We start from the raw sequence: 27,512 nt of genomic DNA on the forward strand, positions 1-27,512 counted from the left end.
GTGCTTCATTGCACCCTGAAGTTCCACCCAGCTGCTTCTGGCCTGGCCCTGGGGCATCACCATCAGTTTGAAGTCCTTCAGATAAAGGAGGTCTGTAAGACTGGGACAGTCCTTGGAGCAGGGCCTGTTGCAGCAGGCCAGGGGGGTATGGTTTGAACTGCAAGAGGGAGATTGAGAGTGGAGAGAAGGGAGAAATGTTTGATGCTGAGGGTGGGAAAAGCCTGGACCAGGTTGCCCAGAGGGATGGGAGATGTCCCCCAGCTGGAGCCATTGCAGGTCTGCTTTTTGTGGGGGGGGGCTGTGAGCAACCTGCTCTAGGGGCAGATGTCCCTGCTGACTGCAGCAGGGTTGGACTGGATGAGCTTTAAAGCTTCCTTCCCTCCCAAACCAGTCTGTGACTGTAAGGACCTGCCTGAGAGTCTTCTCACCAGCTCAGAAGAGCTGGAAAGGCCCAGGGCAGCCTGCAGGACACCATCTTAAAGGCTGCCAGTCTGCCTCACAGCTCCAGGAGCACCTGGGAGTGTGCTTGTGGCAAGCAACTCATGCAGCTCAAGCCCCACCTGCCTGTCCTGGCAGACCAAAGGGACCCCCACGCTCCCCTCTTCCCCCTCCCTGTGCCTCAGCAGCCCTGTGCCGGCAGCCAGCGCTCTGCCTGCTGCGAGGATCCGAGGTGGGGGAGGTGCTCCCCATCCCAGCCGCAGATCCCAAGGCCAGAGAAGGGGGAGGGGGAGGGGAAGAGACCTACATCGCAGTCGCGGATGGCGTCCATGGCCAGCAGGTCGTTGCCGTGGCGGAGCTGGAACTTGACCATCTCCTCGGCCGCCCGCAGGTAGCTCAGCTCCTGCTCCTGAGCCTCGCTGCACTCCTTGATGAGGTCCTTCAGCAGCAGGGCATATTTGCTCATCCTCTGGATGGGTTTCAGCAGGTAGGAGGCCAGGTCCATCTTATCCCCCAGCTGCACCTGCTTGAACTGCGAAAGGCAGAGGAGTGAGGGCAGCAGAGCCCTCTGGTGACCTCCTCCGCAGCTTTCCTGCCCGGGACGTGCCCTTGGCACAAGGAAGGAGGGAAGCAGGAGCAGTGCTGCTGCGTGCTGGGCACCTCTCCACTCACCACCCCTCTGTGCCCCTGCCCCACTATGGCAGCAGAGAGCTGTGCCAGGAGAAAAGGCTGTGCTGGGCCTCTAGCTGGGAAGCTGAGCTCGTCTGAGCAGGGGCTGGGACTTGTGTGCTGGTTTGAGGCTAAGTGGAGTATTTTCATGAGAGAAATGAGATCACTGCTTGTAAAAAGCAAACAATGCTGAAGTCTCCATCGTTCAGTGGCTGGCTGAGAGGGATACAAAGCCACAATGCCAACAACTTGTCCCACTCTGCTCCCTGAGGCTGCTCCTGCTCTGCTCTAACCTCTCCACTACCAAATAACAACTCGAAGCTTTGCTGCTTGTTTGCTTTGGCTGGCTGGGAAAGCAGAGGGAGGAAGGGAGAGTAGCTCTGAGCCCCTTCTGGGGGGCTTCTTTTTGTCTGGGAGGGAGTTTGGCTCTTATCTGCATGTGACTGGAGCTGGTTGCCAACATAATACCTACACCTGCTTGGGGAGCCTGCTCTGCTGCCAAGCACAGCTTCAGCTTGCTTCCAGCCTGGCCCAGCTAGCTGGGAAATTCCAAGAGTGGAGGAGGGGGGAAAAATGTTCCTAACCCACCACAGCTTGTTTCAGCAGGGTCCCAAAGGGCAAGGGCAAGGCTGGCACAGGTGATGGCACTGACCTTGAAGAAGCTGTTCCCATGGCTGGCCAGCAGCGCGTCCGACTTGGGCTTGTTCTTGCTGTACAGAGCATACAGCCCAAACTGGTCCTTCTGCAAGGAAAGAGACCCCCCCAGCAGCCTGTGAGGCACTGCCAGCACCCCCCAAGCAGCCTGTGAGGCACTGCCAGCACACAGGGACAGCCACAGCCTTGGCACTGTCACCCTTCTAATTCTGCCTTTGGCAGCCTGCTCCTGGAAGAGACCAGGAATGACTTTCCTGAGCATGGAATCAGCCAGGCTGGAGGAGAGCTCTGAGCTCAGCCAGTCCCACCTAGCACCCAGCCCTGGCCAAGCATCCAGACCATGGCACTCAGTGCCAACCCAGCACCCAGCCCTGCCCAACCAACCACACCATGGCACTCAGTGCCAACCCAGCACCCAGCCCTGCCCAACCAACCACACCATGGCACTCAGTGCCAACCTAGCACCCAGCCCTGCCCAACCAACCACACCATGGCACTCAGTGCCAACCTAGCACCCAGCCCTGCCTAAACAACCACACCATGGCACTCAGTGCCAACCTAGCACCCAGCCCTGCCCAGCCAACCAGAGCATGGCACTCGGTGCCAACCTAGCACCCAGCCCTGCCCAAACAACCACACCATGGCACTCAGTGCCAACCTAGCACCCAGCCCTGACCAACCAACCACACCATGGCACTCAGTGCCAACCTAGCACCCAGCCCTGCCCAAACAACCACACCATGGCACTCAGTGCCAACCTAGCACCCAGCCCTGACCAACCAACCACACCATGGCACTCAGTGCCAACCTAGCACCCAGCCCTGCCCAAACAACCACACCATGGCACTCAGTGCCAACCCAGCACCCAGCCCTGCCCAACCAACCACACCATGGCACTCAGTGCCAACCTAGCACCCAGCCCTGCCCAACCAACCACACCATGGCACTCAGTGCCAACCTAGCACCCAGCCCTGCTCAAACAACCACACCATGGCACTCAGTGCCAACCTAGCACCCAGCCCTGCCCAACCAACCACACCATGGCACTCAGTGCCAACCTAGCACCCAGCCCTGCCCAAACAACCACACCATGGCACTCAGTGCCAACCTAGCACCCAGCCCTGCCCAACCAACCACACCATGGCACTCAGTGCCAACCTAGCACCCAGCCCTGCACAACCACACCATGGCACTCAGTGCCAACCTAGCACTCAGCCCTGCCCAACCAACCACAACATGGCACTCAATGCTAACCTAGCACCCAGCCCTGCCCAACCAACCACACCATGGCACTCAGTGCCAACCTAGCACCCAGCCCTGCCCAAACAACCACACCATGGCACTCAGTGCCAACCTAGCACCCAGCCCTGCCCAAACAACCACACCATAGCACTCAGTGCCAACCTAGCACCCAGCCCTGCCCAAACAACCACACCATGGCACTCAGTGACAACCTAGCACCCAGCCCTGCCCAAACAACCACACCATGGCACTCAGTGCCAACCTAGCACCCAGCCCTGCCCAAACAACCACACCATGGCACTCAGTGCCCAACCAGCCTTGGCTCCAACCCCTCCAGCCACGGCCACTCCACCACCTCCCTGGGCAGCCCATGCCAGTGCCAATCACTCTCTCTGCCAGCAGCTTCCTCCTCACAGCCAGCCCACACCTGCCCTGCCACAGCTTCAGCCTGGGGCCCCTTCTGCTGCTGCTGCCTGCCTGGCACCAGAGCCCAACCCCACCTGGCTACAGCCTCCCTGCAGGCAGCTGCAGGCAGCAATCAGCTCTGCCCTGAGCCTCCTCTGCTGCAGCCTGCACCCCCCCAGCTATAAAGGCTGTCCCAGACGATGCTTGGGGGTCGCTCCCAAGCCGGCACTCTCCGCCCCCCCCAGCGGCGAGCCAGCCCAGGGCCGTGGCAGCGCTTACGTGGCGCAGGAAGCAGTGGCTGACGCGCAGGGGGTGGTTGCAGCAGCTCTCCAGCTCCCGCAGGAAGAATTGGCTGTGGAAGTCGTAGAGCTTCTCCAGGTTGCCGAAGATGACGCTGCGCTTGCCGCGCAGGTCCTGCGGCAGGTCCGGCCGCTCCAGCTCGGGGAAGTAGCTGTCGATGATGTAGCAGAGGGAGCGGACGTACTCCCGCTCCGTGCTCACCATCTCGTCGATGATGTGCCGCAGCTTGCTGCAAGGCAGGGGGATGGAAAGGGAGGTAGTCGTCAGGGGATGCAAAGGGAGGCAGTCGGCAGGGGATGCAAAGGGAGGCAGTGGGCAGGGGATGCAAAGGGAGGCAGTGGGCAGGGGATGCAAAGGGAGGCAGTGGGCAGGGGGTGCAAAGGGAGGCAGTCGGCAGGGGGTGCAAAGGGAGGCAGTCGGCAGGGGGTGCAAAGGGAGGCAGTCGGCAGGGGATGCAAAGGGAGGCAGTGGGCAGGGGGTGCAAAGGGAGGCAGTCGGCAGGGGTGCAAAGGGAGGCAGTCGGCAGGGGGTGCAAAGGGAGGCAGTCGGCAGGGGGTGCAAAGGGAGGCAGTCGGCAGGGGGTGCAAAGGGAGGCAGTCGGCAGGGGATGCAAAGGGAGGCAGTCGGCAGGGGATGCACAGGGAGGCAGTCGGCAGGGGGATGCAAAGGGAGGCAGTCGGCAGGGGGTGCAAAGGGAGGCAGTGGGCAGGGGGTGCAAAGGGAGGCAGTCGGCAGGGGTGCAAAGGGAGGCAGTCGGCAGGGGGTGCAAAGGGAGGCAGTCGGCAGGGGGTGCAAAGGGAGGCAGTCGGCAGGGGGAGCAAAGGGAGGCAGTCGGCAGGGGGTGCAAAGGGAGGCAGTCGGCAGGGGATGCAAAGGGAGGCAGTCGGCAGGGGGTGCAAAGGGAGGCAGTCGGCAGGGGATGCAAAGGGAGGCAGTCGGCAGGGGATGCAAAGGGAGGCAGTCGGCAGGGGATGCAAAGGGAGGCAGTCGGCAGGGGATGCAAAGGGAGGCAGTCGGCAGGGGATGCAAAGGGAGGCAGTCGGCAGGGGGTGCAAAGGGAGGCAGTCGGCAGGGGATGCAAAGGGAGGCAGTCGGCAGGGGATGCAAAGGGAGGCAGTGGGCAGGGGATGCAAAGGGAGGCAGTCGGCAGGGGGTGCAAAGGGAGGCAGTCGGCAGGGGATGCAAAGGGAGGCAGTCGGCAGGGGATGCAAAGGGAGGCAGTCGGCAGGGGATGCAAAGGGAGGCAGTCGGCAGGGGGTGCAAAGGGAGGCAGTCGGCAGGGGATGCAAAGGGAGGCAGTCGGCAGGGGATGCAAAGGGAGGCAGTCGGCAGGGGATGCAAAGGGAGGCAGTCGGCAGGGGATGCAAAGGGAGGCAGTCGGCAGGGGATGCAAAGGGAGGCAGTCGGCAGGGGGTGCAAAGGGAGGCAGTCGGCAGGGGATGCAAAGGGAGGCAGTCGGCAGGGGATGCAAAGGGAGGCAGTGGGCAGGGGATGCAAAGGGAGGCAGTCGGCAGGGGGTGCAAAGGGAGGCAGTCGGCAGGGGGTGCAAAGGGAGGCAGTCGGCAGGGGATGCAAAGGGAGGCAGTCGGCAGGGGATGCAAAGGGAGGCAGTGGGCAGGGGGTGCAAAGGGAGGCAGTGGGCAGGGGGTGCAAAGGGAGGCAGTCGGCAGGGGGTGCAAAGGAGGCAGTCGGCAGGGGATGCAAAGGGACAAAGTCGGCAGGGGGTGCAAAGGGAGGCAGTCGGCAGGGGATGCAAAGGGACAAAGTCGGCAGGGGGTGCAAAGGAGGCAGTGGGCAGGGGTGCAAAGGGACAAAGTCGGCAGGGGGTGCACAGGGAGGCAGCGGGCAGGGGGTGCAAAGGGAGGCAGTCGGCAGGGGGTGCAAAGGGAGGCAGTCGGCAGGGGGTGCAAAGGGAGGCAGTCGGCAGGGGGTGCAAAGGGAGGCAGTCGGCAGGGGGTGCAAAGGGAGGCAGTGGGCAGGGGGTGCAAAGGGAGGCAGTCGGCAGGGGTGCAAAGGGAGGCAGTCGGCAGGGGTGCAAAGGGAGGCAGTCGGCAGGGGGTGCAAAGGGAGGCAGTCGGCAGGGGGTGCAAAGGGAGGCAGTGGGCAGGGGGAGCAAAGGGAGGCAGTCGGCAGGGGGAGCAAAGGGAGGCAGTCGGCAGGGGGTGCAAAGGGAGGCAGTCGGCAGGGGATGCAAAGGGAGGCAGTCGGCAGGGGGTGCAAAGGGAGGCAGTCGGCAGGGGGTGCAAAGGGAGGCAGTCGGCAGGGGGTGCAAAGGGAGGCAGTCGGCAGGGACGGAGAGGGAGGCAGTCGGCAGGGGGTGCAAAGGGAGGCAGTCGGCAGGGGATGCAAAGGGAGGCAGTCGGCAGGGGGTGCAAAGGGAGGCAGTCGGCAGGGGATGCAAAGGGAGGCAGTCGGCAGGGGATGCAAAGGGAGGCAGTCGGCAGGGGATGCACAGGGAGGCAGTCGGCAGGGGATGCACAGGGAGGCAGTCGGCAGGGGGTGCAAAGGGAGGCAGTCGGCAGGGGATGCAAAGGGAGGCAGTCGGCAGGGGATGCAAAGGGAGGCAGTCGGCAGGGGATGCAAAGGGAGGCAGTCGGCAGGGGGTGCAAAGGGAGGCAGTCGGCAGGGGATGCAAAGGGAGGCAGTCGGCAGGGGGTGCAAAGGGAGGCAGTCGGCAGGGGGAGCAAAGGGAGGCAGTCGGCAGGGGGTGCAAAGGGAGGCAGTCGGCAGGGGGTGCAAAGGGAGGCAGTCGGCAGGGGGTGCAAAGGGAGGCAGTCGGCAGGGGATGCAAAGGGAGGCAGTGGGCAGGGGGTGCAAAGGGAGGCAGTCGGCAGGGGTGCAAAGGGAGGCAGTCGGCAGGGGGTGCAAAGGGAGGCAGTCGGCAGGGGGTGCAAAGGGAGGCAGTCGGCAGGGGATGCAAAGGGAGGCAGTCGGCAGGGGATGCAAAGGGAGGCAGTGGGCAGGGGGTGCAAAGGGAGGCAGTCGGCAGGGGATGCAAAGGGAGGCAGTCGGCAGGGGGTGCAAAGGGAGGCAGTCGGCAGGGGGTGCAAAGGGAGGCAGTCGGCAGGGGATGCAAAGGGAGGCAGTCGGCAGGGGGATGCAAAGGGAGGCAGTCGGCAGGGGGTGCAAAGGGAGGCAGTCGGCAGGGGATGCAAAGGGAGGCAGTCGGCAGGGGATGCAAAGGGAGGCAGTCGGCAGGGACGGAGAGGGAGGCAGTCGGCAGGGGGTGCAAAGGGAGGCAGTCGGCAGGGGATGCAAAGGGAGGCAGTCGGCAGGGGGTGCAAAGGGAGGCAGTCGGCAGGGGGTGCAAAGGGAGGCAGTGGGCAGGGGGCTGCGGCAGGACAGCGCTGCCTGCGAGGGGCACAGCCCCCGCGGAAGTGCCCCCGGGGGTGAACCCTCATGGCACAGCTCTATGTGGATGTGGCAGCTCTGCCCCTGGAATGCCCTGGTCAGTTTGGGGCTCCCCACAGCTCTACGGCAGCTTGATCGCTGCAGGCTGCCAGGAGGAGGTAGAGAGCCACAGGATCTGAGAACCAGCCAGGCTGGAAGGGAGCTCCAAGCTCAGCCAGTCCAGCCTAGCACCCAGCCCTGCCCAAACAACCACACCATGGCACTCAGTGCCAACCTAGCACCTAGCCCTGACCAAACAACCACACCATGGCACTCAGTGCCAACCTAGCACCCAGCCCTGCCCAAACAACCACACCATGGCACTCAGTGCCAACCTAGCACCCAGCCCTGCCCAAACAACCACACCATGGCACTCAGTGCCAACCTAGCACCTAGCCCTGACCAAACAACCACACCATGGCACTCAGTGCCAGCCTAGCACCCAGCCCTGCCCAAACAACCACACCATGGCACTCAGTGCCAACCTAGCACCCAGCCCTGCCCAAACAACCACACCATGGCACTCAGTGCCCAGCCAGCCTTGGCTCCAACCCCTCCAGCCACGGCCACTCCACCACCTCCCTGGGCAGCCCATGCCAGTGCCAATCACTCTCTCTGCCAGCAGCTTCCTCCTCACAGCCAGCCCACACCTGCCCTGACACAGCTTCAGCCTGGGGCCCCTTCTGCTGCTGCTGCCTGCCTGGCACCAGAGCCCAACCCCACCTGGCTACAGCCTCCCTGCAGGCAGCTGCAGGCAGCAATCAGCTCTGCCCTGAGCCTCCTCTGCTGCAGCCTGCACCCCCCCAGCTCCCTCAGCCTCTCCTCCCAAACCATCACAACCTGGAAAGCTCATCCAGTCTAACCCCTCTGCCAGAGCAGGATCACCCAGAGCAGGTCACACAGGAACACATCCAGGCAGGTTTTGAGTATCCCCAGCGAGGCAGACCCCACACCCTCCTTGGGCAGCCTGTTCCAGGGTTCTGTCACTCTCACAGGGAAAAAAACCTTCCTGATGATTCCATGAAGCTTCCTATGCCTCAGCTTCCACCCAGTGCCCCTGGTGCTGGCACTGGGAGCAATCAACTGAGAAAGCACCTAGAAAACTGCACCTGCAGAGGAGCAGCAGGGCAAGAGAAAGGCCTCCTGCAGGCAGGGGCAGCTGGCAGCTCTCTGCCCACAGAGCTCTGGCACCTCCAGACAGGTCCTTAGCATGCAGCAGCAGCAGCACAGAGCCCTGTGTAGAGTCCTGCCCCTGGGCAGCAGCAGCAGGGCAAGAGAAAGGCCTCCTGCAGCCAGGGGCAGCTGGCAGCTCTCTGCCCATGGGGCATGGCTCTGGCACCTCCAGACAGGTCCTTAGCATGCAGCAGCAGCAGCACAGAGCCCTGTGTAGAGTCCTGCCCCTGGGCAGCAGCAGCAGGGCAAGAGAAAGGCCTCCTGCAGGCAGGGGCAGCTGGCAGCTCTCTGCCCACAGAGCTCTGGCACCTCCAGGCAGGTCCTTAGCATGCAGCAGCAGCAGCACAGAGCCCTGTGCAGAGTCCTGCCCCTGGGCAGCAGCAGCAGGGCAAGAGAAAGGCCTCCTGCAGCCAGGGGCAGCTGGCAGCTCTCTGCCCATGGGGCATGGCTCTGGCACCTCCAGACAGGTCCTTAGCATGCAGCAGCAGCAGCACAGAGCCCTGTGTAGAGTCCTGCCCCTGGGCAGCAGCAGCAGCAGCAGCACAGGGTCAGAGCTGATCTGCTGCAAGGCAGCTCCCTGGAGAAGGAGCTTGGAGTGCTGGGCACAGCAAAGTGCCCATGGGACAGCAGTGTGGCCCTGGGGGCAAGAGGGCCAATGGGCTCCTGGGGTGCAGCAGGGCAAGTGTGGCCAGCAGGGCTGGGCAGGTTCTGCTGCCCCTCTGCTCTGCCCTGCTGAGACCACAGCTGCACTGCTGTGCCCAGCTCTGGGCTGCCCAGGGCCTGAGGGACAGGGACCTGCTGGAGAGAGCCCAGTGGAGGCTGTGAGGATGATGAAGAGTCTGGAACAGCTCTGCTGAGAGCCCTGGGGCTGGTTAGTGTGGAGAGGAGAAGGCTGAGAGGGGACTGATCAATGGCTGTAAGTATCTGAGGGGTGGGTGCCAGGATGGAGGTGCCAGGCTCTTTGGGGGGGTGCCCTGTGATAAGACAAGGACCAAGAGATAGGAGCTGGAACCCAGGAGGCTCTACCTTAACATGAGGAGAAAGTTGTTTGGTGTGAGGCTGCTGCAGGCCTGGAGCAGGCTGCCCTGAGAGGCTGTGTAGCCTCCTGCTCTGGAGGCTTTCAAACCCCCCTGGCTGTGTTCCTGTGTGCCCTGCCCTGGGTGATGCTGCTCTGGCAGGGGCTGGACTCCATCTCCAGAGGTCTCCTCCAATCCCTGTTCTATGATTTGATGACTCTGAGCACTGACAAAGCTCTCAGCTGCCCCAAGGAGCTCTGTTAGGCTTTCTGCTCAGCAAGCCAGGCTGGCTGTGGGCTCAAGCCCACCTCAGCAGGACACACACCTCTGAGCCTACCCAGACCCCTTTCTACACACAGAGTGCTGCAGTTCTGAAACAAGAGGAGAGCAGAACTCAGGATTCCTGTGAGGAGAAGTCAGCCTGGTGGCAGTGGCTGCTGTGGGGGGGACATGAGGTTAACCTTGAAGGAACCCAGGCTCTGGAGCCAGGTGCTTGTTGGCTTTGTCTCAGCCAAGACTGAGTGGGAAACGACCCTGCTGTGGCTTCCTCAGCACTCAGCAGCTCCTCAGAATGGGTCACGGGTAGGTACTCCAAGTTTCCACTGCGAGGCAGTGCAGCACCAAACATTAACTACTCCGAGGTGCTTCTGCCTTCCCTGCCTGCCTCTCAGCTTCCCCTCCAAGCCAGCTGGGCAGATGATCCAAGAGCAGGACTGCTTCGGTGCCCAGAGGTGCTCCCACCTCATGGCAAGGGATGGAGGCATTCACATCTCACCTAGATGCAGTCCTGTGAGCTACTCTAAGCCCTCCAGCTCTGGCAGGGGGGTTGGGCTCAGTCATCTTTCGAGGTCCCTTCCAAACCCACTCACACTCTGTGAGCTGAGGAGGGACTGGGATCTACTGGAGAGGGTCCAAGGGAGGGCTGCAAGGATGCTGAAGGGACTGGAGTGCTGCCTGGTGAGGAGAGGCTGAGAGCCCTGGGGCTGAGTCTGCAGGGGAGAAGGCTGAGAGGGGACCTGAGCAGTGCCTGTCAGTGCCTGAGGGCTGGGGGTCAGGAGGGGAGGCACAGGGACAGCCTCTGCTCACCTGTGCCCTGGCACAGGACAAGGGCAAGGGATGGCAACTGCAGCACAGGAAGCTGCACCTCAGCAGGAGGAAGAACTTCTTGAGTGTGAGGTTCATAGAGCCTGGCACAGGCTGCCCAGAGAGGCTGTGGAGTCTCCTTCCCTGGAGCCTTTCCAGCCCTGCCTGGCTGTGTTCCTGTGTGCCCTGAGATTGACTGAGAGGGTCCCAGAGCCTGGCACAGGCTGCCCAGAGAGGCTGTGGAGTCTCCTTCCCTGGAGCCTTTCCAGCCTTGCCTGGCTGTGTTCCTGTGTGCCCTGAGCTTGACTCTAAGGGTCCCAGAGCCTGGCACAGGCTGCCCACAGAGGCTGTGGAGTCTCCTTCTCTGGAGCCTTTCAGTCCTGTCTGGATGTGTTCCTGTGTGCCCTGAGCTTGACTCTAAGGGTCCTACAGCTCTGGCACAGGCTGCCCAGAGAGGTTGTGGAGTCTCCTTCCCTGGAGCCTTTCCAGCCCTGTCTGGATGTGTTCCTGTGTGCCCTGAGCTTGACTCTAAGGGTCCCAGAGCCTGGCACAGGCTGCCCAGAGAGGCTGTGGAGTCTCCTTCCCTGGAGCCTTTCAGCCCTGTCTGGATGTGTTCCTGTGCCACCTGTGCTGGATTCTCTGCTCCTGCTCTGGCAGGGGTTGGACTGGAAGCTCTCCAGAGCTCCCTTCCCTAACACCCTGCGTTCAGAAACTCCCTTCTCCTGCCCCAGACCCTCTCTTTCCCCTCTTCCAGAGCACCCATGCCGCGGGGGGGGGGAAACCAACAGCTCCACCTCACCCCCTCCGAGGTGCAGAGGGAGCTCAGAGCGCCCCAAGCCCTTACCTGCCCCAGCTTTTGGCTTCGGCGGCGGCGGCGCTGCAGCCTCTCTGGCCCTCCAGCAGGCAGTCGGCAGCCCAGCTGTGAGCCGCGGGCTGCCGCAGGGCGAAGGTCCTGTCCAGCAGCTCGGTGCTGCTCACCTCCAGCCCCCTGATGAAGACTCCGGTGTTGCCGTACCTGGCCGGCTCGCTCAGCGCCCTCTGGCAGCCCGACCACAGGCTCTCGCCGCAGGGCAGGTCGAAGCTCTGCGCCTTGCGCAGCATCCTCCTGGCAGGCAGCTTGCCAGGGGCCGGGGGGGACACGCAGGATGGCTTCATCTCCAGGCTCTCGAGGATGTTCTCCAGGCTCGGCTTCTCTTCAGGCAGCTTCGGAGACTTGGAGGCTTCGCTGGCAAAAGGGACCCTGCCGGAGTGAGGATCAGAACCCAGCGCGGCTTGGCAGGAGGATTCCTCCCCGGGGCAGCTGAGGGAGGAGGAGGCAGCTCTCTCCTTTGCCCACCCCGGAGAGCAGCAGGGGGACGATGCTCCAGCGCTGGAAGTCCTGTCCCAGGAGGAGCCAGGGCTGGCCCCTTCCGAGTGCCTGCGCTGGGCCGGGCCGCTGGGCTGGGCGGCAGCCCCGGGCTGCTCCCCCGGCGCCGCTCTGCGCTCGGCCGGCAGCGACCTCCTGGTCCTCAGGGCCGCTTCCAGCTTCTTCTCAAACACCAGCTTGGTCTCCTGGCACTTGGACCAGGCGAACTTCCACTGCTTGAGCCCTCTGTCGCTCTTGAGCTCGCAGGCCAGCTCCTTCATCTCCTGGAAGCGGGCGGCGCTGATGTCGGGGTGCTGCCCCTTGTAGCTCTCCAGGCAGCGCAGGGCAGCGGCGCAGTGCTGGGCAGAGCTGCACTCCTCCATGCTGACGCCTGCCAGGTGCCGCATCCCTTCCAGCGCCCACTCGTAGGCCTGCAAGGACAGCAAGGACAGGGCGAAGGGCACTCAGAGCGGGCACTCGCCCCGGGGGGAAGCCCCAGCAGAGTGCCTGGAGGCAAGAGAAAGGATCAGTGTGCGGCCGCCGCAGCAACTCGAGTGGGAGAGGAGGGGAGGGCAGAGGGGGAGCTGCCATTGTCAATAGGGCTTGAAGCAGCCGGCAGAACAAACAGCTCCTTATTGCAGAGGGCTTCAGCTGCGCTGCCTGCTCCGCCAGCACCGCCCCTCGGATGCTTCGGCACCACCCTGCCTGCTTCACCAGCAGCGTGGCTGCTCCACCACCCCCCTGCCTGCTCCATCACTACCACCCTTAGCTGCTCCACCACCACCCTGCCTGCTTCACCATCAGCGTGGCTGCTCCACCGCCACACTGCCTGCTCCTCCACTACCACCCTTGGCTGCTCCACCACCACCCTGCCTGCTCCATCACTACCACCCTTGGCTGCTCCACCACCACCCTGCCTGCTTCACCATCATCGTGGCTGCTCCACCACCACCCTGCCTGCTCCATCACTACCACCCTTGGCTGCTCCACCACCCCCCTGCCTGCTCCATCACTACCACCCTTGGCTGCTCCACCACCCCCCTGCCTGCTCCATCACTACCACCCTTGGCTGCTCCACCACCCCCCTGCCTGCTCCATCACTACCACCCTTGGCTGCTCCACCACCCTCCTGCCTGCTCCATCACTACCACCCTTGGCTGCTCCACCACCCCCCTGCCTGCTCCATCACTACCACCCTTGGCTGCTCCACCACCACCCTGCCTGCTCCTCCACTACCAACCTTAGCTGCTCCACCACCACACTGTCTGCTCCTCCACTACCACTCTTAGCTGCTCTACCACCATCATCCCTGCTCCTCCACCACCCCCCTTGGCTGCTCCACCATCACCCCACCAAGTCCCTTTGAGGCTGGGATGTCCCCTCTGGGGCAGGAAAGCCCAAGGGAAGCTGCTGCCAAGGCTGCAGGAATTCAGACAATGGTTTGGGTTGGAAGGGACCTCAAAGAGCATCCAACTCCCTGCCATGGGCAGGGACACCTCCCACCAGCTCAGGGTGTTCAAGGTCTCATCCAGCCTGGCACTGAACACCTCCAGGGAGGTTGTGGAGCACAGAATCACCCAATGTGATCAAAGATCACATTGGGTGATTCTGTGCTCCACAACCTCCCTGGCCAACCTGTGCCAGGCTCTCCCCACCCTCACTGCCAACAACTTGTTTCTTATCTCCACTCTCACTGTCCCCTCTCCCAGCTCCAAGCCATAGTCCCTTGTCCTGTCACCACAAGCCCTTGTAGAGAGTCCCTCCCCAACTCCACCTGTAGTCTCTTCAGGCTCTGGAGGGCCACTGCAGTTGAGACCATCCTGCACCTGCTGAGTGACCTTTCTTTGCCAGCCTTCATCAGACATCTGAGAGCTTCTGGGTTCAGAGGCTCACAGGATACTAGGGGTTGGAAGGGACCCAGGGAGATCGAGTTCAAACCCCTGCCAGAGCAGGACAGTCCTGTCTGACACAGAGCACACAGGAACACATCCAGACAGGGCTGGAGAGGCTCCAGGGAAGGAGGCTCCACAGCCTCTCTGGGCAGCCTGTGCCAGGCTCTGGGACCCTTCCAGCCAAGAAGTTGCCCTTGTGCTGAGCTGAGCCTCCTGTGCTGCAGCTTCCATCCACTGCTGCTTGGCCTAGCCCAGGGAGCAGTGAGCAGAGCCTGTCCCCCCCTCCTGCCCCCAGCCCTCAGAGAGTTGCAGACATTGATCCAATCCCCTCTCAGCCTTCTCTTCTCCAGCCTAAGCAGCCCCAGGGCCCTCAGCCTCTCCTCCCCAGGCACTGCTCCAGGCCCCTCAGCATCCTCACAGCCTCCCCTGGACCCTCTCCAGCAGTTCCTGTCCCTCTGCACCTGGGGAGCCCCAAACTGAAGGCAGTGCTCAAGAGGAGCTCTCAGCAGGGCAGAGCAGAGGGGCAGGAGAAGCTCCCTGGCTCTGCTGGGCACACTCTGCTGAGTGCCCCCCAGGCCCCCATTGGCCTCTTGGCCCCCAGGGCACATTGCTGTGCCAGGGATGCTCTGCCCCAGCACCCCCAGGGCCCTCTCCTTGGGGCTGCTCTCCAGCAGTCACCTCCCAGCCTCTGCTGCTGCAGTTTGCTCTTCCTCCCCAGGCGCAGGACTCTGCCCTTGCCCTTGCTGAGCCTCCTCTGGCTCCTCTGTGCCCAGCTCTGTGCCCAGGGCTCTCTGGGTGGCAGCACAGCCTGCAGCTGGCTCAGCCAAGCCTCCCAGCTTGGTGCCAGCAGCAAACCTGCTCAGCAGACTGTCTGTGCCCTCAGCAGTGGCACTGATGAAGCTGTTGAACAGGTCTGGCCCCAGCACTGGTCCCTGGGGGACTCCACTGGTCACAGCTCTCCAGCTGGGCCTGGCACCACTGATCACCACCCTCTGAGCTCTGTCTTGTACCCAGTTCCTCACCCACCTCCCTGCCTGCTCTGCCACCCCACACTGCCTCAGCTTGCTCACCAGGATGCCAAGGGAGATGCTGCCAAAGGCCTTGCTGAGGTCAAGGCAGACTCCATCCACTGCTCTCCCTCAATCTACCCACTCAGTTGTGGCATCCCAAGATGCTATCAGGTTAGCTAAGCACAACTTCCCCTTGGTCCATCCCTGCTGAACATGCAGAGGTGGAGCAGACACTTCCCCCCCCCCCCCAGGCATGTGGTGCTCAAGCAGATCAGGTTGCAAGGTTCACTCTCTGCTGGTCGACAGAGGCAGGCAGAGGAGGAGCAGCTTCATGCCCGCGGTGCCCAGCACAGCCAGCAGAGCCAACAGTGCTCTTTGTCTGAGAGCTGAATGCCAGCACACGAAGGGTGGCAGCCTGCAGCCTGAGCAGAGTCATTCCAGGGCCAGATGCCAGCACAGCTCCCAGAGCCACATCGCTGCTTGGAGCTGCAGCTGCAGGCCACCTGCTGCCAGCTCCCACAGGGGCTGAGGAGCTGCTCACAACGCCCAGCTGAGGGAAAAGGCTTCTCCCACAGCCCAGGGAAGGAGCAGCAGCTCCCTCTCCTCCCATCACCCTGCCAAGCATGGCACCAGGCCCCTGACCTGCTCCTCCTGACCTAAGGCTTTGTGCTCTCAACGTGGGAAAGGGTGGCCAGAGGACACAGAACCATAGGGTCACTGGAAGGGACCCCAAGGACCATCCAGCTCCAACCCCCTGCCATGGGCAGGGACACCTCACACTAGAGCAGGCTGCCCACAGCCACATCCAGCCTGGCCTTGGACACCTCCAGGGGTGAGGCTTCCACCACCTCCCTGGGCAACCTGTGCCAGGCTCTCCCCATCCTCTTCCTAACACCCAGTCTGAATCTCCTCACTTCTAGTTTGGCTCCATCCCCTCCCCCCCGAGTCCTATCACTACCTGACACCCTAAAAAGTTCCTCCCCAGCTTTCTTGCAACCCTCTTCAGACACTGGAAGGTCACAAGAAGGCCCCAGGGTACCAGGGAGTGGCAGGAGTGGGGGGGCTGGAGCAAAGCTGGAGGTGGGGAGAGTGAGGCTGGAGGGGAGGAGGAAGTTGTTGAGCAGGAGAGTGGGGAGAGGCTGGAATGGGTTGCCCAGGGAGGGGGTTGAGGCCCCATGGCTGGAGGTGTTTGAGGCCAGGCTGGCTGAGGCTGTGTGCAGCCTGCTCTAGGGTAGGGTGTCCCTGGGCATGGCAGGGGTTGGCACTGCCTGCTCCTTCTGCTCCCTTCCAGCCCTGACTGATTCTAGGATTCCTCAGAGCACACTTTGGTGTACTCAGAGGATACAAACCCTGCTGCCAGAGCACACTTTGGTGTACTCAGAGGGTACAAACCCTGCTGCCAGAGCACTTTGGTGTACTCAGAGCATACAAACCCTGCTGCCAGAGCACACTTTGGGGTACTCAGAGGCCCCCACCCCCGTGGAGCAGCCCAAAGAGCCCAGCAGAGGCCGTGGGGGCTGGGGAGAGGCCTGTCCATGTGTGCAGGGCTTTGATATGCAGATGGAGCCATTGTGAGCCTCAGCCCCATCTGCGCAGCCAGGGGAGCTTCCCAGCCAGCCTGCTCCAACAGATCCCTTCCACCGCCGGGACCAAAGGGAAGTGCAGGCTGCAGGAGGCTGCCAGCACCCAGCTGGATGCCAGCACCCAGCGATCCGCCAGGCTGTGCAGCTCCCAGCGCCACACAGCACCCAAAGGCAGCGCCCTGTAGACAGGCACAAGGCTGGGGGCTGCTGGGGAGAGATCTCTGCCAGCATCTGGCCTTAGATCCCAAGTGCAGCTCAGCCCGGGAATCCCAAAGGTAGGGGCAGGACAAGTTGCTGCCCTGGCACTGCTGCCTGCATGCCAGGGCCCTGATCTGCAGGGGATCTGATCCCTGCCCACTCAGGGAAGGGGAGAGGAGATCTGATCCCTGCCCACGCAGAGAAGGGGAGAGGAGATCTGATCCCTGCCCACTCAGGGAAGGGCAGCAGCAGATCTGATCCCTGCCCACTCAGAGAAGGGCAGCAGCAGATCTGATCCCTGCCCACTCAGGGAAGGGGAGAGGAGATCTGATCCCTGCCCACGCAGAGAAGGGGAGAGGAGATCTGATCCCTGCCCATGCAGAGAAGGGGAGAGGAGATCTGATCCCTGCCCACGCAGAGAAGGGGAGAGGAGATCTGATCCCTGCCCACTCAGAGAAGGGCAGCAGCAGATCTGATCCCTGCCCACTCAGAGAAGGGCAGCAGCAGATCTGATCCCTGCCCACTCAGAGAAGGGCAGCAGCAGATCTGATCCCTGCCCACTCAGGGATGGGCAGCAGCAGATCTGATCCCTGCCCACTCAGGGAAGGGCAGCAGCAGATCTGATCCCTGCCCACTCAGAGAAGGGGAGAGGAGATCTGATCCCTGCCCACTCAGAGAAGGGTAGCAGCAGATCTGATCCCTGCCCACTCAGAGAAGGGCAGCAGCAGATCTGATCCCTGCCCACTCAGAGAAGGGCAGCAGCAGATCTGATCCCTGCCCACTCAGAGAAGGGCAGCAGCAGATCTGATCCCTGCCCACTCAGGGATGGGCAGCAGCAGATCTGATCCCTGCCCACTCAGGGAAGGGCAGCAGCAGATCTGATCCCTGCCCACTCAGAGAAGGGGAGAGGAGATCTGATCCCTGCCCACTCAGAGAAGGGTAGCAGCAGATCTGATCCCTGCCCACTCAGAGAAGGGCAGCAGCAGATCTGATCCCTGCCCACTCAGAGAAGGGCAGCAGCAGATCTGATCCCTGCCCACTCAGAGAAGGGCAGCAGCAGATCTGATCCCTGCCCACTCAGAGAAGGGCAGCAGCAGATCTGATCCCTGCCCACTCAGAGAAGGGGAGAGGAGATCTGATCCCTGCCCACTCAGAGAAGGGCAGCAGCAGATCTGATCCCTGCCCACTCAGAGAAGGGGAGAGGAGATCTGATTCCTGCCCACTCAGAGAAGGGCAGCAGCAGATCTGATCCCTGCCCACTCAGGGAAGGGCAGCAGCAGATCTGATCCCTGCCCACTCAGAGAAGGGCAGCAGCAGATCTGATCCCTGCCCACTCAGAGAAGGGCAGCAGCAGATCTGATCCCTGCCCACTCAGAGAAGGGCAGCAGCAGATCTGATCCCTGCCCACTCAGGGATGGGCAGCAGCAGATCTGATCCCTGCCCACTCAGGGAAGGGCAGCAGCAGATCTGATCCCTGCCCACTCAGAGAAGGGCAGCAGCAGATCTGATCCCTGCCCACTCAGAGAAGGGGAGAGGAGATCTGATCCCTGCCCACTCAGAGAAGGGTAGCAGCAGATCTGATCCCTGCCCACTCAGAGAAGGGCAGCAGCAGATCTGATCCCTGCCCACTCAGAGAAGGGGAGAGGAGATCTGATCCCTGCCCACTCAGAGAAGGGCAGCAGCAGATCTGATCCCTGCCCACTCAGAGAAGGGGAGAGGAGATCTGATCCCTGCCCACTCAGAGAAGGGCAGCAGCAGATCTGATCCCTGCCCACTCAGGGATGGGCAGCAGCAGATCTGATCCCTGCCCAGGCAGAGAAGGGCAGCAGCAGATCTGATCCCTGCCCACTCAGGGAAGGGCAGCAGCAGATCTGATCCCTGCCCACTCAGAGAAGGGCAGCAGCAGATCTGATCCCTGCCCACTCAGGGAAGGGTCTCCAGAGCTTCAGGCAGCTACCAGTGGCTCCTGGGCATCCAAGGCCAGCAAAGAGCTCTCACACAGAAGGGAGTCAAGGCAGAAACTGCTCTCAGCTCAGCAGGCAGTGGCACAGCACAGGACCACTGCTGGGACCAGGGAAGGCGGTGGAGGGGTGGGCAGCCTGGCCTCAAAAGACTCTCCCTTGGCTCTCCAGGCTGCTTCCTTGCTGTGCCTTCCAGCAAGGGGGCAGGATTCAGGCAGCACAGCAGGAGGGAGAAGGTCTGCAGCCAGCCAGATGAAGGCTTTGCCTCCCTGGACAAGCCCCAGCCACATCACACAGGACCTCAAACTGCACTTGAGAGGAGCCCGAGGTGCTGGGACAGATGCTCAAAAGCATCTCACCCCATGGACCCCTCACCTTCGACTGCAAATTGTGCTTGGGTTTAGCAGGTGAAAACCCCTAATTGATTCCCTCCTGTCCTGCAAGGCTGAGGAAGAGACTCCTGCACCCTCCTGTGCCAGCAGAAAGCAGCAGCAAAGGCATTCACCTCCTGCCACAGAGCCTGGGGCACTGCTGGGGTGCCAAGGGAAGCTCTGCTGAAACACAGGAGAGAACAGCCTGGGCATCAGGAGGACTCTGCCCCTGGGCTCTGCTCTGCCCAGACCTCACCTCCAGTCCTGCCTCCAGCTCTGCTGTCCACAGCACCAGGAGGGCACAGAGCTGCTGGGGTGAGGCCAGAGGAGGCCACAGAGGTGGTGCCAGGGCTGGAGCAGCTCTGCTGGGAGCACTGCTGAGGGAGCTGGGAGGGTGCAGCCTGCAGAGGAGAAGGCTCCAGGGGCACCTCAGAGCTGCTGCCAGGGCCTGAAGGGAGCCTGCAGGGAGGCTGCAGAGAGCCTTTGGCTGAGGGGGGCTGAGGCAGGCCAAGGGGCAATGGTTTGGAGCTGAGGCAGAGCAGGCTGAGAGTGGAGCTGGGGAAGTTGTGCAGTGTGAGGGAGGTGAGAGCCTGGCACAGGCTGCCCAGGGAGGCTGTGGCTGCCTCCTGCCTGGAGGTGCTCAAGGCCAGGCTGGCTGAGACCTTGAGCAGCCAGGTGTAGTTCAGAGGCAGGGTAGGTGGAGTCGATGATCTCTGAGGTCCCTTCCAAGCCCTGAGCCATGCTGTGACCTGGCAGTGACTCACTGGAGGACTCCCAGCCCAGTTTGCAAATCACTGCTTTGGCAGGAGAGAAGAGGATTGGGAGAGCTGCAGCAAGGTCAGCTGGAGATGTTTGTGCAGAGGGAACCACCTCAGCCTGGAAAGGAAAAAGCAACAACTTCCTGATCCATAAACACCCTTGGATGGGAAAATAAACATCAGAGCCTCGATGACCTCAAAAGAAGACTTCTGCAGTGAAAAAAAACCTGGCAGGAAGGAGGAGGGGAAGATTTCAGGCATTAACCTTGCATGAACTCAGCCAGAGGATGGATTTCCTAACTCCCAAGAGCTGCAGGCTGGGGGCTGAAAAAGGACACCCTGGAAACGGGAGAGCAAATCAGGCTGCTCAGGGCACGACCTGACAAGGGTTAAGTGAGGAGGGAGAGAGGAGAAGGAGAGCTGAGCCAGCTGCTGTCAGACAAAGCTGAGGCCAAACAGCTCGCCCAGGGAGATGGTGCAGTTCCCATCCCCCCCGGAGGGGTTTCGGTGTCCTGCAGATGTGCTGCTGAGCACCTGACAGTGTGGAGTTGCTGCTTGGAGTCCAGGACTCCTCCAGGGCCAGGAGGATGCTGAGAGGCTGCAGCAGCTCTGCTGTGAGCACAGCCTGAAAGAGTTGGGGCTGTGCAGGCTGCAGCAGAGGAGGCTCCCAGGGGACCTTCTGGTGGCCTTGCAGCATCTGCAGGGGGCTGCAAAAAAGCTGGGGAGGGACTTTGGAGGCTGTGAGGGAGTGGCAGGAGTGGGGGGGATGGAGCAAAGCTGGAGGTGGGGAGAGTGAGGCTGGAGGGGAGCAGGAAGTTGCTGAGCAGGAGAGTGGTGAGAGGCTGGAATGGGTTGCCCAGGGAGGGGGTTGAGGCCCCATGGCTGGAGGTGTTTGAGGCCAGGCTGGCTGAGGCTGTGTGCAGCCTGCTCTAGGGTAGGGTGTCCCTGGGCATGGCAGGGGTTGGCACTGCCTGCTCCTTGTGCTCCCTCCCCACCCTGACTGGTTCCCCTGCTTCCCACACCTCTGGCTCCACTCAGCAGCTTTGTTCCCTCAGCCACAGCTCCCAGCCCCTGCCTCTGCTGCTCTCTTTGCCCATGCAGGTCTCCAGGAGGGAGGGGCTGGTTAGGGCTGCTTAGAGGCTGCTCCTGAGGGGTCAACAGGTTGCATCTACCCAGGCTGTGAGGAGTCCCTTCCAGCCCTGCCTGGCTCTATGATTCTCTGGGCAGCCTGCTTGAGGGCACTCTGCCACCAAAGCCTCCTGCTGAGGTGGCACCTCCTGGATTGCAGCTTAGAAGCAGTCAAGTTGTAAAGCACAAAGACTTACATCTGTGGCCTGGTCTCCAGCATGGTGCAGGATGTCCCTGCCCATGGCAGGGGTGGGGGTTGGAACTGGCTGATCCTTGGGGTCCCTTCCAACCCTGCCTGCTTCTAAGATCTTAAAGGTGTCTCCAGTCTGGGCCATTCCTTGGTTAGATAACAGCAGGGAGGGCCAGCAGGCAGCACCCTGCCTGCTGCTGCCACCTTCAGCACCTTTAGCACCCAACCAGTATCTGACTGGGGTGAGCAAAGGCAATCCCTGGAGGAGCAGAGATGCCAAACCTCTGCCAGACACTTCGTGGCAGGGACAGCACAGCCCACACCTGCTCAGGGGTGCTGGGGGGGGGGGGCAAAGCCACCTTCTGAGCTGGCAGCAGGGCACCAGCATGGTGCCATGGCCACACTGCTCATGGTCACACTGCAGGAGGACAAAAAAGGTCTCATGGAACGGGTTGGGTTGGAAGGGACCTGAAAGCTCAGGCAGTGCCAACCTCCCTGCCATGGGCAGGGGCACCTCTCACCAGCACAGGCTGCTCAGGGCCTCATCCAGGCTGGCACTGAACACCTCCAGGGAGGTTGTGGAGCACAGAAGCACAGAATGGGATCAAAGATCACGTTGGGTGCTTCTGTGCTCCACAACCTCCCTGGGCAACCTGTGCCAGTGTCTCACCACCCTCAACCTGTGCCAGTGTCTCACCACTCTCAATCTCTGCCAGTCTCTCCCTACCCTCACTGCCAAGAAGTTCTTCCTCCTCTCAATTCACCCTCCTCAAGCTTCCCCTCTCATCAGTTACCATTCTCTGCCTTTCTGCTGCCACACCTCAGGCTGGCATCATTGTGCCAGCAGGTCTCACTCATTCAGAGGACAAGAACCCACTTGGAGCAGTGGAGGAGAGCAGCAGGCTCCTTTCTTGGTGCTTCCCACAAGCTCTCAGACAGTTCTACACCTGGAAGAGCACAGCCCCAGCAGCAACTTTGGGCTGGAGCTCCCCTGGAAGCACCACACAAGGATCTCTGAAAGAGAGGATGGAGGAGCAGGCAGAGATGCTCCCCGGGGGGGAGGATGAAGGAGCAGGCAGAGATGGTGCCGGGGGGGGGAGGATGAAGAAGCAGGCAGAGATGCTCCCGGGGGGGAGGATGGAGGAGCAGTCATAGATGGTCCCAGGGGGGAGGATTGGAGGAGCAGGCAGAGATGGTCCCGGGGGGGAGGATGAAGGAGCAGGCAGAGATGTTCTGGGGGGGGGAGGATGAAGGAGCAGGCAGAGATGGTCCCGGGGGGGAGGATGAAGGAGCAGGCAGAGATGGTCCCGGGGGGGAGGATGAAGAAGCAGGCAGAGATGTTCTGGGGGGGGGAGGATGAAGGAGCAGGCAGAGATGCTCCCGGGGGGGAGGATGAAGGAGCAGGCAGAGATGGTCCCGGGGGGGAGGATGAAGGAGCAGGCAGAGATGGTCCCGGGGGGGAGGATGAAGGAGCAGGTAGAGATGGTCCCAGGGGGGAGGATGAAGGAGCAGACAGAGATGCTCCCGGGGGGGAGGATGAAGGAGCAGGCAGAGATGGTCCCGGGGGGGAGGATGGAGGAGCAGGCAGAGATGCTCCTGGGGGGGAGGATGAAGGAGCAGGCAGAGATGTTCGGGGGGGGGGGAGGATGAAGGAGCAGGCAGAGATGCTCCCGGGGGGGAGGATGGAGGAGCAGGCAGAGATGCTCCCGGGGGGGAGGATGGAGGAGCAGGCAGAGATGCTCCCGGGGGGGAGGATGAGGCAGAGATGCTCCCGGGGGGGAGGATGAAGGAGCAGGCAGAGATGGTCCCGGGGGGGAGAATGGAGGAGCAGGCAGAGATGCTCCCGGGGGGGAGGATTGGAGGAGCAGGCAGAGATGCTCCCGGGGGGGAGGACGGAGGAGCAGGCAGAGATGCTCCCGGGGGGGCTCTGTCCCGGCGCATAAAAGGAGGCACAGAAAGCTCTCTGCTTCCCACTGGACGCATCGGCACCTCCCGAGAAGCTTCCTCTCCTCGTTTCCCAACCATCCCAACCCAACTCACAGGTCAGCCGGGACCAGGCAGGCGCTTCCAAGAGGCTTCGCTGTGCCGCCCGCTGCCGGAGCCGCGCCGGGGGGAAGGAAGGTGCATGGAGAAGGGCTGGGAAGAAGGGCCCCAGAGCCAGCAGCACTTGTTCAGGGGCCGGAGCCAAGCAGGGCTGGCATTCCGACGGCAGGCAGGACAATGGGCAGGGCCGGGGAGGCGCTGGCAGCATCAGCTGCGGGCCAGCTGGCCCTCCCCCAGCCAGGGCAGGCACCTCCTGCGCTCGCCAAAGGCTTTGTTTGCCAAGCCACAAAGAACAGAGTGGCCGAGGAGGAGGAGGAGGAGGAGGAGGAGGAGGAGGGGGAGGAGAGGCCGCTCCGGGGGAAGAGCCCCGGGGAGCGCAGGTACGTGGCACCACAGGCAGGTGGCACCACAGGCAGGTGGCACCACAGGCGGGCAGCGCTCACGCAGCGCTCAGAAGCGGCAGCTCCTTGCGGGCAGCAGGAAGAAGCTGGGAAGGGCTGCAGACAGAATCAGCAGGCAGCTGGAAAGGAGCTCCAAGATCGTCCAGATCACCACTGAGGAGCCAGCAGAGGCTGGCAGAGTTGGGGGGGTGGGGGGCTGGGATCTACAGGGGGGCAGACAGAAGGAGCCACTCGTGGAGCAGAGCCCGAAGCAATCCCACCCAGGGCAATGTTACCTCTCCCTGCCCAGCCTGGGTCCCTCCAGCCTCGAACAGGGGCACTCTGAACAGCTTCCCTCGGACAGCTCCAACTGCAAGAGGCTCCCAGGGCACAGGCACCACTTCTGCCCCAGCACCAAACGAGGCAGCATCTTGCACAACATCCTGAGGAGCAGGAAGAAGCCCCTGGAGCTGCCCCAGGCTCTCCTCTAATGACACAGGCAGCTGAGCTGCAGGCAGCACAGCACCTCGGGGCACTCGGGTGCTGAGCTGTGTGCTGGGACTCTGCCCTTTCTGGTTGGGGCACTCCTTTCTGCCAGGCTGACTTCTAGCAGCAAGCATTTGCAGGGCTGGTTGTCACCCCCGGGCTGATGGGGACGGTGCTGTGTGCTCCAGGGCACCAGCCAGACCTGCTGGAGTGAAGTGGCTGTGGGTCTCAGAGGGCTCTCACAGGAGCCTCCGAGCCTGGGCAGCCCCAGACACTGCTTGGCACATGGAATCCCAGCGTGGGGAGGGGGTTGGGAGGGACCTCTGGAGATCATCCAGCCCCGGCTAAAGCAGGGCACTCACAGCAGCCTGCCCAGCAGCACCATGGCCAGAGAGGGTTGGGAGCTCTGCAGAGGCTCCACAGCCTCTCTGAGCAGCCTGCTCCAGGCTCCAGCAGCCTCACACCAAACAGCTTCCTCCTCCTGCTCACATGGAACCTCCTGAAGGGTTGGGAGCTCTGCAGAGGCTCCACAGCCTCTCTGGGCAGCCTCCTCCAGGCTCCAGCAGCCTCACACCAAACAACTTCCTCCTCCTGCTCAGATGGAACCTCCTGAAGGGTTGGAAGCTCTGCAGAGGCTCCACAGCCTCTCTGGGCAACCTGCTCCAGCAGCCTCACACCAAACAACTTCCTCCTGCTCACATGGAGCCTCCTGAAGGGTTGGAAGCTCTGCAGAGACTCCACAGCCTCTCTGGGCAGCCTTCTCCAGGCTCCAGCAGCCTCACACCAAACAGCTTCCTCCTCCTGCTCACATGGAGCCTCCTGAAGGGTTGGAAGCTCTGCAGAGGCTCCACAGCCTCTCTGGGCAGCCTGCTCCAGCAGCCTCTCACCAAACAGCTTCCTCCTCCTGCTCACATGGAGCCTCCTGAAGGGTTGGGAGCTCTGCAGAGACTCCACAGCCTCTCTGGGCAGCCTCCTCCAGGCTCCAGCAGCCTCACACCAAACAGCTTCCTCCTGCTGCTCACATGGAACCTCCTGAAGGGTTGGGAGCTCTGCAGAGGCTCCACAGCCTCTCTGGGCAGCCTCCTCCAGGCTCCAGCAGCCTCTCACCAAACAGCTTCCTCCTGCTGCTCACATGGAACCTCCTGAAGGGTTGGGAGCTCTGCAGAGGCTCCACAGCCTCTCTGGGCAGCCTCCTCCAGGCTCCAGCAGCCTCTCACCAAACAGCTTTCTCCTCCTGCTCACATGAAACCTCCTGAGTGCCACTTTGTGCCCACTACCCTGTCCCTGGGCACCACTGAGCAGAGTCTGGCCCCAGGCTCTTGGCCCCACAGCTCCTTTAGCTCTTGCTGAGCACTGCTCAGCTGCCCTCTGGGGCTGCTCTGCTGCAGGCTCTCAGCCTTTGCTCCTCACAGAGCAGCTCCAGGCCCCTCAGCAGCTTTGCAGCCTCCTCTGGACTCTCTCCAGCAGTTCTCTGTCTCTCTGCAACTGGAGAGCCCAGAACTGGACCCAATCCTCCAGAAGTGTCCCCAGCAGGGCAGAGGGACAAACATGAGCTGGCAAACAGCAGCACCTCACTCATCCTGCCCCTGAGCCCCCTGATGGCCACCTCCATAAGGAGAACAGAAGCAGGATGCTGCTGCTCCCTGAATGCTGCTCACAAGCACTGAGGAGATCCTCACTGAGAAGATCTTCATGGCCAAGCCAAGGGCACGAAGAGATCTGGGATCAAAAAGTGATCTGGGATCAAAAAGTGATCTGGGAAATGATTTCACTCAAAGGAATCCCAGAATGGTTTAAGTTGGAAGGGAGCTCAAGGAGCAGCCAGTTCCAAACCCTCCCCTGTGCCATAGGGAGGGACACCTCTCACTGGAACAGGTTGCTCAAGGCCTCATCCAGCTTGGTCCTGAACACCTCCAGGGAGGTTGTGGAGCACAGAATCACCCAATGTGATCAAAGATCACATTGGGTGATTCTGTGCTCCACAACCTCCCTGGGCAAACCTGTGCCAGGCTCTCCCCACCCTCAACCTGTGCCAGCATCTCCCCACCCTCACTGTCCTAACATCCACTTTCAATCTCCCCTCTGCCACTTCAAACCCATTCCTCCTCCTCCTCTGATCACAAGATCCTGTCCATAGTCCCTCCTCAGCCTTCCTGTAGGTCCCTTTCAGCTCCTGCAAGGCCACTCCAAGGTCTCCTCGAAGCCTTCTCTAGCCTGAAAAAGGGCAAACCATGAAAGCTACCGAGGTGGGCAAGGAGAGGGAGCTGTGCCCTGGCATCACCTGGCAGCGCTGATGTCCCTGTGGCAGGAGGCAGGAGAGGCAGAGAGGGAGCACAGCTCTGGGGGCTGCCCCTGCAGGCAGCTCAGCACACAGCAGAGCTCAGTGCTGCTGGCAGGGACACTCTCCCTGCCTGCTCTGTCCCCTCTCCCCCTCCAGCACTGGGTGGTGTCAGATCTCAAGCCAAGGCTGGAACCCAGGGAACAAGGGACAGCAGCCAACCAGATGCCACAGAGAGATGGCAGGTGCCCAGGACGACCAAGCTGAGTCTGTGGCCATGAGAAACAATCAGGCAGAGAGAGGGGGAAGGCAGCTCCCTTCTCTGCTCCTCCTGCCCCAGCCCAGCCAGCAGCCAGCACCAAGAGCTGGGACCTCAAAGGAAGAGGAGGGGACACAAATGGAAACCTCCAGCTTGGCACCAGTGGCTCCAAGGAGGGAACTCTGCCAGCCCATGTGCAAACTCCATGTGGGCTGGCCCAGCTCAGCCTGCCTCTGAGCCCTGGCAGGGCACCAGCTACTGCCAGGCAGCAAAGAACACAGCAGAGAGGGCCCTGGGGGTGCTGTGAGAGAGCAGCTGCAGAGGAGGAAGCAGTGTGCCCAGGTGGGCAGCAGAGCCAGTGGCATCCTGGGCTGGCTCAGGAGCAGTGTGGGCAGCAGGAGAAGGGAGGTTCTTGTGCCCCTGTGCCCAGCCCTGCTCAGGCCAGCCCTGGAGTGCTGTGTCCAGTTCTGGGCTCCTGAATTGCAGAGAGCTGCTCTAGGGTAGGGAGTCCCTGGGCATGGCAGGGGTTGGCACTGCCTGATCCTTGTGCTCCCTTCTAACCCTGACTGGTTCCCCTGCTTCCCACACCTCTGGGTCCACTCAGCAGCTTTGTTCCCTCAGCCACAGCTCCCAGCCCCTGCCTCTGCTGCTCTCTTTGCCCATGCAGGTCTCCAGGAGGGAGGGGCTGGTTAGGGCTGCTTAGAGGCTGCTCCTGAGGGGTCAACAGGTTGCATCTACCCAGGCTGTGAGGACACAGCACGAACCACAGCAGCAGCCAGCCCTGGCACGATGCCCAAGACTGGACAGAAGGCTCCTGAGCCCTGGTGTCAGAGCCATCACTGCCATGAGTCTTCTGTGCACTGTGGCCACGAGAGAGGCCTGAAAGCTCCAGCTCAGAGAGCAGGAGGCCTCTGCTCTTAACAGATTTGGACACCCTTTTGGAAGGGGTTTCCAGGATAGCTGGAGAGGGACTCTTGCCAAAGGGATGTGGTGAGAGCACGAGGGGCAGCAGGTTCAGAGTGGATAAAGCTGGATCTAAAGCAGTCAGTAGGAGTAAATTCTTGCCCAGGAGGGCAGTGAGGCACTGGCACAGGCTGCCCAGAGAAGCTGTGCAGGCTTCAAGCCTGCTTGGATGAGACCTTGAACAACCTGGGGCTAGTGGGAGGTGTCCCTACCCGTGGCAGGGGGGTTGGAACTGGCTGAGCTTTAAGTCCCCTCCCAAGCCAACCCATTCTGTGTCTCTCTGAACAGACAGCACTC

The 27,512-nt window shown here is 62.0% G+C and overlaps 1 protein-coding gene across 1 annotated transcript in view; it reads right to left on the reverse strand.

Annotated features, from left to right (window-relative positions):
* Window positions 1–27,512, reverse strand: part of PLEKHG4 (pleckstrin homology and RhoGEF domain containing G4) — a 119,732-nt gene that overhangs the window by 14,696 nt on the left and 77,524 nt on the right. The window contains exons 14-17 of the mRNA XM_064159814.1: window positions 11,215–12,146; window positions 3,688–3,937; window positions 1,760–1,849; window positions 746–970 (exon numbers count right to left, since the gene is read on the reverse strand). Coding sequence (XP_064015884.1) covers window positions 746–970; window positions 1,760–1,849; window positions 3,688–3,937; window positions 11,215–12,146 — 1,497 coding nt within the window. The remainder of the gene's footprint in view (window positions 1–745; window positions 971–1,759; window positions 1,850–3,687; window positions 3,938–11,214; window positions 12,147–27,512) is intronic.

Source organism: Pogoniulus pusillus, chromosome 20 (genome assembly GCF_015220805.1).
Source record: "Pogoniulus pusillus isolate bPogPus1 chromosome 20, bPogPus1.pri, whole genome shotgun sequence".
Classification (NCBI taxonomy): domain Eukaryota; kingdom Metazoa; phylum Chordata; class Aves; order Piciformes; family Lybiidae; genus Pogoniulus; species Pogoniulus pusillus.